At 35.6% G+C, this 8406-nt stretch overlaps 2 protein-coding genes across 2 annotated transcripts; one reads left to right on the forward strand and one right to left on the reverse strand.

Annotated features, from left to right (window-relative positions):
* Nucleotides 1-355: 355 nt before the first annotated feature.
* LOC145011372 (phospholipase A1-IIbeta-like) lies at nucleotides 356-2692 on the forward strand. Its single transcript, XM_078970078.1, has 2 exons — nucleotides 356-1048; nucleotides 1783-2692. The coding sequence occupies exons 1-2, from the start codon at nucleotides 458-460 to the stop codon at nucleotides 2656-2658; spliced, it is 1467 nt and encodes a 488-aa protein (XP_078826204.1). The 5' UTR covers nucleotides 356-457; the 3' UTR covers nucleotides 2659-2692.
* A 118-nt stretch (nucleotides 2693-2810) lies between these two features.
* Nucleotides 2811-5938, reverse strand: LOC145011373 (diiron containing four-helix bundle family ferritin protein, putative (Protein of unknown function DUF455)). Its single transcript, XM_078970079.1, has 7 exons — nucleotides 5479-5938; nucleotides 4871-5112; nucleotides 4678-4774; nucleotides 3805-3988; nucleotides 3556-3637; nucleotides 3155-3203; nucleotides 2811-3043 (listed from the first exon to the last, which is right to left on the reverse strand). The coding sequence occupies exons 1-7, from the start codon at nucleotides 5887-5889 to the stop codon at nucleotides 2975-2977; spliced, it is 1134 nt and encodes a 377-aa protein (XP_078826205.1). The 5' UTR covers nucleotides 5890-5938; the 3' UTR covers nucleotides 2811-2974.
* Nucleotides 5939-8406: the final 2468 nt, after the last annotated feature.

Here is an 8406-nt window from a genome sequence, read left to right on the forward strand (position 1 = left end):
TTTGTCGGAGAACATTTTATTTATTTATTTTCCTGAATTTTATACTTATAAAATCAATATCATTACAGTAATAATTTAATTCGGTGTATCCGTTTAGCAAGTATTAATTAGATACAATGTTTAATAATCTACGGTGTAAGTTTGTAACCAAAGAAGAGACTCGCTAACCAAAAGTCACTTTCTATTTAGATAACTAGATATCCTATCTTATATAAATTGATAACATCGACCTTAAAACATTTATGTATAATTACACTTAACGTATATTCCATCTAACTTGAAACATGTTTCGACTTTACGTGCTACAATTCACATTCTCACATATGAACAAAGTTGTCTACCACACAACACATGTGTGATTCATTCCCAAAAAAATCATCTTTATATTCCACATATCTTTCTTTCCTTTTATTCCCTCTTTTAAATCCATTTCAAAAACCTAATCAAGTACAACAACATGGGTGAAGGCGGTTTCGCACGGAAATGGAGAAAACTTAGCGGAGAAGACAACTGGAATTCACTCTTGGAACCTCTCGACATCGACCTTAGACGTTACCTCATTTTTTATGGTGAAAGGGTTCAAGCCAACTATGACACTTTCATTCTTGATCGTAGGTCAAGATATACGGGTGCAAGTAAATTCACGAAAAAACAGTTCTTTTCACGCCTTGGTCTTGATAAGGGTAACCCTATAAAGTACAATGTTGTTAAGTATATCTATGCTACGTCCACATCACCCACTGCCCCTCAATCGTTTCTTTTGAAGTCTCTTGTGAAGGACCCGTATTTAGGGCAATCAAATTGGATGGGGTACATTGCAGTGTCTTCAGAGAAATCGAAACCTTTGTTGGGAAGGAGAGATATTGTGATTTCATGGAGAGGGACGATACAAATATCAGAATGGATCGAGAATTTTGATTTCCCGTTGAAGCCGACGACTAAGGTGTTTCCGACGTCGACATGTGCACTAGCGCATTCGGGATTTCTTTCAATATATACGTCTAGTCATCCGAATTCTCGCTTTAATAAAACTAGTGCGAGAGATCAGGTATGTTAATCGTTACAATGATTGAACTTGTAGGTTGGGTTTGCTACATAGGACTAGGTTGGACTAACATGGCTCAATAAGCTTCATAGGTCTAATTTCGACGATTAGAATGAGAAGAGCATCATACTTCATTCTTTATTTTTACTTTTTACACAAAAGAGCGATTGAGAGCAAGTTTTTTCTCCACAATTTTTAGTGGGAACAAAAAGATACAATCTTTGTGCCTATAACGACAATTAATTTCAGTCTCAATCTAATTCGCATCAAACAAAGCACAACTTGTTTTCATATTATGCTCTAGGGTGGTAAGGCCTCCTTTGTTGTGTGGCACGGATAGTATAAACCAAACTATACTTTGTTTCGTGTCATTGGACTACGACCGAGTTCAATGCAATGGGATAAAAATTGTAATTTTTGTCTCACCTAAAAACTTGAAACAAGGTAGTACATGGACTTGCTTTCGATCTCTCGTTTATGCAAGAGACATAAAATTCCACCTCATCCTTATAGTTAAAACATCTCTAGCAACTTTCTCCTATATCATACAATCCGATCTTACGTGGTCCTATCACATGTAATAAATGCAATCTAAAGAAACAAACAGGGTACATGCACGTGTCTTCTCCAAAATCACACATTCGTAGATGTTTATATTACCGTTAAACCCCAATTAGATAAAAATAGCATTCGAAAAGTGAATCTTCTATATAACAAATCCACAAAAAAACTTTCAGGTTGTATCTACGATAAAGAGGCTAGTTGAAAAATACAAGGATGAAGACGTGAGTATAACCGTAATCGGCCATAGTCTAGGTGGGGCACTAGCAACCCTAGCCGGAGGCGACATAGCAGTTAACGGCTACAACAAACCTACATCCCGACCTAATAAGTCATTTCCCGTAACAGTATTTGCATACGGGAACCCTATTCTCGGAAACATATGTCTTCGCGAGCTTCTCCACAAGCAAGAAAATCTTCACATCTTACGAACCGTAAACATGATAGATTTTATACAATTTTTACCACCATTGATTGGGTACGAACATATTGGTCATAAATTAGTGATCGATACTCGAAAGTCTCCGTACTTGAAAGCTATCGAAAGCTATGCAAAAAGGCATAATATGGAGGCTTCTTATTTGCATGGGCTTGCAGGCTCACAAGGTGTTGATAAAGAGTTCAAGTTGGTAATTACTCGGGATCTCGCGCTTGTCAATAAGCGAACAAATTTGTTGAAAGATGAGTATTTGATACCGAATCATTGGTGGACTCAACAAAACAAAGGGATGGTTCAACTATCAAATGGATCTTGGAAGTTGCATGAGCTTAAGGGTTACCCACAACAAAATGACGAGATCGAGTATGATGATGATGATGATGATGATGATGATGATGGTGATGACAAGGATGATGATGAGGAGGACGAAATCAAGCATAATGACAAGGATGATGATGATGAGGACAAGATCGAGCATCATGACAAGGATGATGATGATGAGGATGAGATCGAGCATTATGACAAGGATGATGACGAGGACGAGGACGAGGGTGAGGACAGTGACAAGGATGACAAGGACAGGGATGGATTTGGGGTCCAAATCTCCCTATAGCATGTATGAATGTATTCATATTTGTATTTGAAATTGATATCTAACCTTTTTTATATGTACATAATTACCAATATATGTTATTGACCACATGCAATAAACATCTATCGACTTACATTTGTTACACAAGACATGACTAAACAAGTTTTGCAGGGTTATTTTCAAAGATAGACATGAGGAGGGCATCCACGTCTTTTCCTTTCACTTCCCAAGTTTTCCGTGATTTCTGAAATATTTCTTGAACATCGTTTATCCACAAAACACATGATACGAAGAAAAAAAAAACGAACAAAAAAACAGCGTCACACATTGACATAAATTAGTTTCTCTTGTTCAAATTCGAGTTCTCTTTCTCCATGGATATTATATGAGCAAGCCTATCATGAACCTGTCATTTTCACCAATCATACAAAACAATAGTCTCATTAAAATTACCTATTTGCCCCCATAAGTTGTAAATTTCATTCGGTCCTACATTAGTTTTTAACAAGCTACATACCTTAGAGAGCCGCTCCTTATCTTCTTCCGTCTCAACTAACGGATCATACCTAGAAAACATTCTTTTTACTAAAGAGTATTTAAATAAGGGGTTAATGCAAGGAATATCAATGTACTTCCATTTTGTCCTACTTTAGATTTTTCAGAGTATAATATCCAAATAAAAAAGATTTAAAGTACAATTCTTTAATTATATAGATTTTTCATAGTACAATGTTGTAGTAGAAAGAAAGAAAGAAAAGTAGGATGCTATAACACATAAATAAATAAATAAAAGTATGTTGATATTTTTTGCATTTATCCTTTAGATAACTTGACAAGTAGTCTTAAATTTTTACTCAAATATGCTTGAGGCAAAGGGCAAGGATGACTTTTGACATAATTTACATTTTACACCCTTACCAGTCCCGTGGAAGTCCAGCCTCCTCCCGTGCAGTGTAATTGAAGGGCCCTTTCACCTCCACATTGTACTCTTTTAGTAAGTCTTTTGAACAAGATAATTGAATAAAAACACAAGATTAGTAACTTTAATTATAAGTTTTCTTTATTTTGAACCATGTAAAGGGTCATTTTAGACATTTGATTATTAAAACATTATTTTATTTTTTTTGTGATGGAGAGAGGAAGCACAAGAAAAGAAGCAAAGGCCACCTCTAAATGTTGGACATGGGGCCCGGCCCATTTGTTGGCAAACTGCAACAAACCAATACACACCAACTGCCACGTGTGCAACCTCTTCTTCAGCAATTTTGGCCACAACTTTTGATGTTTTAACATCTCCAAATCCAATTAGCTTTTGCACAAGTCGAGGCCCTGCATCAAGTCCTCTAGCCTCCTATCACAAAGCCAGTCTACATGGCATGAGGACTTTTTGTGAAACTTAAAAAGACATAAATGCCCTCCCCTCATCCTTATCATTAAAAATAGCTCCACAAAATTTGTCTATTGATATTAGTATTACACCTTTTCGTGGGACAATGATAAGCTTTTTAGGGCTATTTTCAATGAGGATGAGGAGGAGGGTATTTATGTCTTTTTGCACAAAAGACGGAAATGCCCTCTCTTCATCCTCATCACTAAAGATAGCTCTACAAATGCTTCTCCATGGATATTACACCTTTTCATGGGACAAGGACAAGCTTTCTAGGGCTATTTTCGATGAGGATGATGAGGAGGGTATTTACATCTTTTTTGCAAAAAAGACATAAATGCCCTCCCCTCATCCTTGTCATTAAAGATAGCTCTACAAAGCTTCTCCATGGATATTACACATTTTCATGGGACAAGCTTTCAAAGGCTATTTTCGATGATGAGGAGGAGGAGGAGGGTATTTACGTCTTTTTGCACAAAAGACGTAAATGCCCTCCCCTCAACCTCGTCATTAAAAATAGCTCTACAGAGCTTGTCCATGGATATTAGTATTACACCTTTTCGTGGGACAAGCATTCTAGGGCTATTTTAAATGAGGATGATGAGAAGGGTATTTACGTCTTTTGCATGAATGAGAGTGATTTAGAAAACCACCTGGACTAGTGGGATGACAGCCAAACGAGCAACAACATCATCTGAAGATTTCTCAGACTCACGCCATAGTAGATTATGGGCAGGCATGTCTCCATAACTAAAATGACCAAAAAGGGTAGTTTGCATTTGCATGATAAAAATGCTTGAAATCAGATTATCAAAAAAGATAAAGATTTATATTAAGATAGTTCACCTGAATCCAAGCTCAGCCAGTCTCTGAGTACACCAAGCAAAATGGCGACTCTCATCATCGGCCACATGGGCAAAATCGGAAAAAAACTTATCTCCAAGAAGATCACTATATGGTGAAAATCTAACAACAGTATCCCATGCCAAATCAATTGCATTAAGCTCAACATGAGCAAGGTTGTGTAGCATATAGGCGTTGAGAGGCAATCCTGAGTTCTTTGGAGCTGGGATTTCCTTTGGAGACACCTGAATTAAAAAGAAAATAAAATCATTTTACCAAACACTCAAAATGGATTATCATGCCCTTGAAATCACAATTATCGATTCATCAGGTACTCAATTACCAAACAATTCATTCATTTTTACCTTTAACTATAAACAAGAAGACGAAACATATTGGAGTTACATCAATGATCAAAGAAAATCCCCCAAACCATGTATCGGTTCATCCATACGATAAGGAATTGGGGGTGAATACTCTAAACTAGAAAGCTAACAAGTGAAAAAGTTATCAAATATGCTAACTTTAACTTCAAATTTTAATTTCGAACTGTAACGGTGAAAACGTCGAGTTTTATAAACAAACGCTACAAAATAAAACGAACAACGAACCAATTGGGGTTTTGAAGGACGAGCAGGTCTATGAGGTGGTTGAGAAGCCCCAATAGGGAGCTTATCTCTGCGCCACTTAGAGTAAGCAAGATGAGAAAGCCTCGATTTCGTTATGGGGTCACTGGTGGATAAAATCATGGCGCCCATTTCAGCTAAAGAAGTGGCGGAATCCAACTGTGAGTTCTGGTGATTGGGTCCAATTTGGGTTTCCGGTTCGGGACCAGAAGGTCCCCAGAAGCGATTGTGGTTGAGCGAACTGTCTCTCCAGCTCTGAAGGCCGGGCCATAGTGGGTGTTGGTGTTGTTGAGGAGATTGGAGAGAAGAGAAAGAGGCGAATGAAGGGAGTTTGGGTTTGAAAGAGTGAATTGGGAGGGATGATAAAGAAGCGGAACGCAGCGCTGTTGAGAGCATTGTTACGGGTTGCAGTGACTACATGGCTTCTAATGGGAAGATTTGTGCGGATCGCCCCATTGATAATTTTGTTAAAAGTTCGTCATTTACTTAATTACTTTTGTATAATCTAGGTGTTTCAATTGTTTAAAAAAAAATTAAATTAAATATCCTTCACCATTTTCTTCGTACTCATGCTTTTATCCATACTAAATAGTTGACAAATGGATTTAAATATTATTAATTAATATCCTACTCATATTACTAATGTGGGATTAGATCACTTAGTAGAGGCTTTGTCTCTTAAATTGAAATTCTAATCCTGACGTAACACTAACGTGAACAATTTTGTGATACTAACTGCTAATCACTAACCATGTCGTTCAAAAAAAATGTTCTACCTATATTAAATGGTGACAAGTAGATTAAAATTATATTAATTTTATTAAATGTAACACATGTTTAAACATTAAAAATACATATAAATACAAATTATAGATCAATCAAAATGCATTAAAAACACATAATCATAAGTTTTATATCAACTCATGTACATCAAAAAGAAAATTAAATATAATACGGAAACAAAATATAGTTTTAGATAAATACAAATATATTAAAAAAAAAATCTAACATTTACCATGTGTTTTGATTCAAAGAAATTTAAATAGGTGTGAAAAAAAAAAAAAAAAAAAAAAAAAAAAAAAAAAAAAAACAAAGTTTGTTATGTAAAATGATCAATCATGTGTTTTTATTTAATTTAACTGGTTCAACCAGGTTTTTATAAATACCGGTCGGTTCATTTCGGTACAAAAATAGATATAAAATTGATGCTAGTTGATCTGCTCCCTTCTATGGTTCCCGATCCACCTGGTTCAAGTGGTTTTTAAAACACACACACACACATAGAGAGAGAGAGAGAGAGAGAAATGGACAATGCATCCCTGTCACACTCGGGGGAGGTGTGCCCGAGTACCCCTAAGCATCGAGGTGGCTACACCACTCCTTCGAGTATGTTTAGTATGTTTAGTCCTTGTATGCCCTACACTATTATTTAGAGGTGGTAATTATCGACACGACACAATTCACAACAGACCCAATACGAAAATAAGCGGGTTTGTGTCAAAGATTTCAAACCGTTTTATTAAACAGGTTAACACAACACGACACGAAAAATAAATGGATGAGGTTAGGGTTCAAACTTTCAATAGACAAATGACCTTTTTATTTATATGCAACTTCTTTTAAACTTTTGGGTAAGTTGACCATGCCTAGAACTAAAACCAAATATAATAGAAAACTATGAGTTGTGTCGTTTTTTTTAATGTGGTAGTCACTAAATAGTTGCACAATCAATACTTATTTTTTTTCACTTTTTCATTAATATCTCATATTCCAAAATCTCACTCGCCCACTCAACTTCACTTCCCTTTTATGAACTTATTGTGAATTTTGCATGTATGTGCTCTTAAACTACTACTCCTTGATTTTCACTTTTTATTTTTTAGTCTCTCCAACTTTTAGTCTTTCAAACGATCTAATGTTTCAATCTAACATAATACGACATATTTATAAGATTTAAACCATAAACCTACCAACCCGACACAAACTTGACACGAAAATAAATGGGTTGACATGACACACACAATGATTAAACATGTTAGGTTATGGTCAAGATGTCTCATACGTTTAAGTTTCAATCGGACACGAACATGACCCCACGTAATATTTTTGCCACCCCTAACTATTTCCATACACAAAAGCCCTTAATCGTTCACTGTGAAGAGAAATATCAATCACAAAAAAGAAGTATCCAAGCTTTTCTTAGTGTTTGGTCCTTGTAAGTTTTTCAAATCATATTTCGATGTTATCATTTTTCATGGTTCTTACTTGAAAATGATTCGTTGATTTTCTTTCTTCTAATCGTTCTTTGTAGAATTTTGAATCATGTAAGGATCAAAGTTGATCTTAATTTTGAAGAAGATTTTTTTCACTACTCTTTCGAATATTTTTGGCATCCACATGGTGTTGACTAATGTAGAGTTGTAAACTTTGTTGGTATAAATTTAAATGAATGCATAACTTTTCTTGAATGTTTACACATAAAATGTAGTACTATATGCCTAACAAAAATTTAAAAGGTGATATCCATTATAAAAAAAAGTTGGTTGTTTAATACTTTTGGAAACTGGTTATAGTTATAGGGAGTGAGGACTGACTGTATCAGTATGCTAGTGTGTATTGTTAGGGTTGTTGTGATGATCCTCTAAGACAAATACGGGTAGGTGTAGAAGGTAGTATGGGCCCGTACTACTGAAAGCACAGGACCCGTACGCGTAGCAAGGAAGTCACAACCCCTAAGGCTTTGTTGGCAGTTGGTTCCCCCTGTTATGTGATAGTTTCATTTTCTTAACTTCTTTTTATATTTTATTTTAGCACATTTCATTCGCATTTTAGTTAATTTTCATGCATATTTTCCTTTTTATTATTTTATGATCATTTCGGGTACTTTCTAGTTTCCTGAGCATAATTGTAGAT

The sequence above is a fragment of the Lactuca saligna genome, chromosome 8 (assembly GCF_052625555.1).
Source record: "Lactuca saligna cultivar CGN05327 chromosome 8, ASM5262555v1, whole genome shotgun sequence".
In the NCBI taxonomy this organism is placed as follows: domain Eukaryota; kingdom Viridiplantae; phylum Streptophyta; class Magnoliopsida; order Asterales; family Asteraceae; genus Lactuca; species Lactuca saligna.

Coding starts and splice junctions, on each gene's coding strand:
- LOC145011373 (XM_078970079.1), bottom strand. CDS start 5,889: ATGCTCTCAACAGCGCTGCGTTCCGCTTCTTTATCATCCCTCCCAATT. Junction 3,989..4,677: donor CTGTCATCCCACTAGTCCAG/GTGGTTTTCTAA, acceptor GCTTTGTGATAG/GAGGCTAGAGGACTTGATGC. Junction 3,044..3,154: donor ATAAGGAGCGGCTCTCTAAG/GTATGTAGCTTG, acceptor TGAAAATGACAG/GTTCATGATAGGCTTGCTCA.
- LOC145011372 (XM_078970078.1), top strand. CDS start 458: ATGGGTGAAGGCGGTTTCGCACGGAAATGGAGAAAACTTAGCGGAGAA. Junction 1,049..1,782: donor AAACTAGTGCGAGAGATCAG/GTATGTTAATCG, acceptor AAAAACTTTCAG/GTTGTATCTACGATAAAGAG.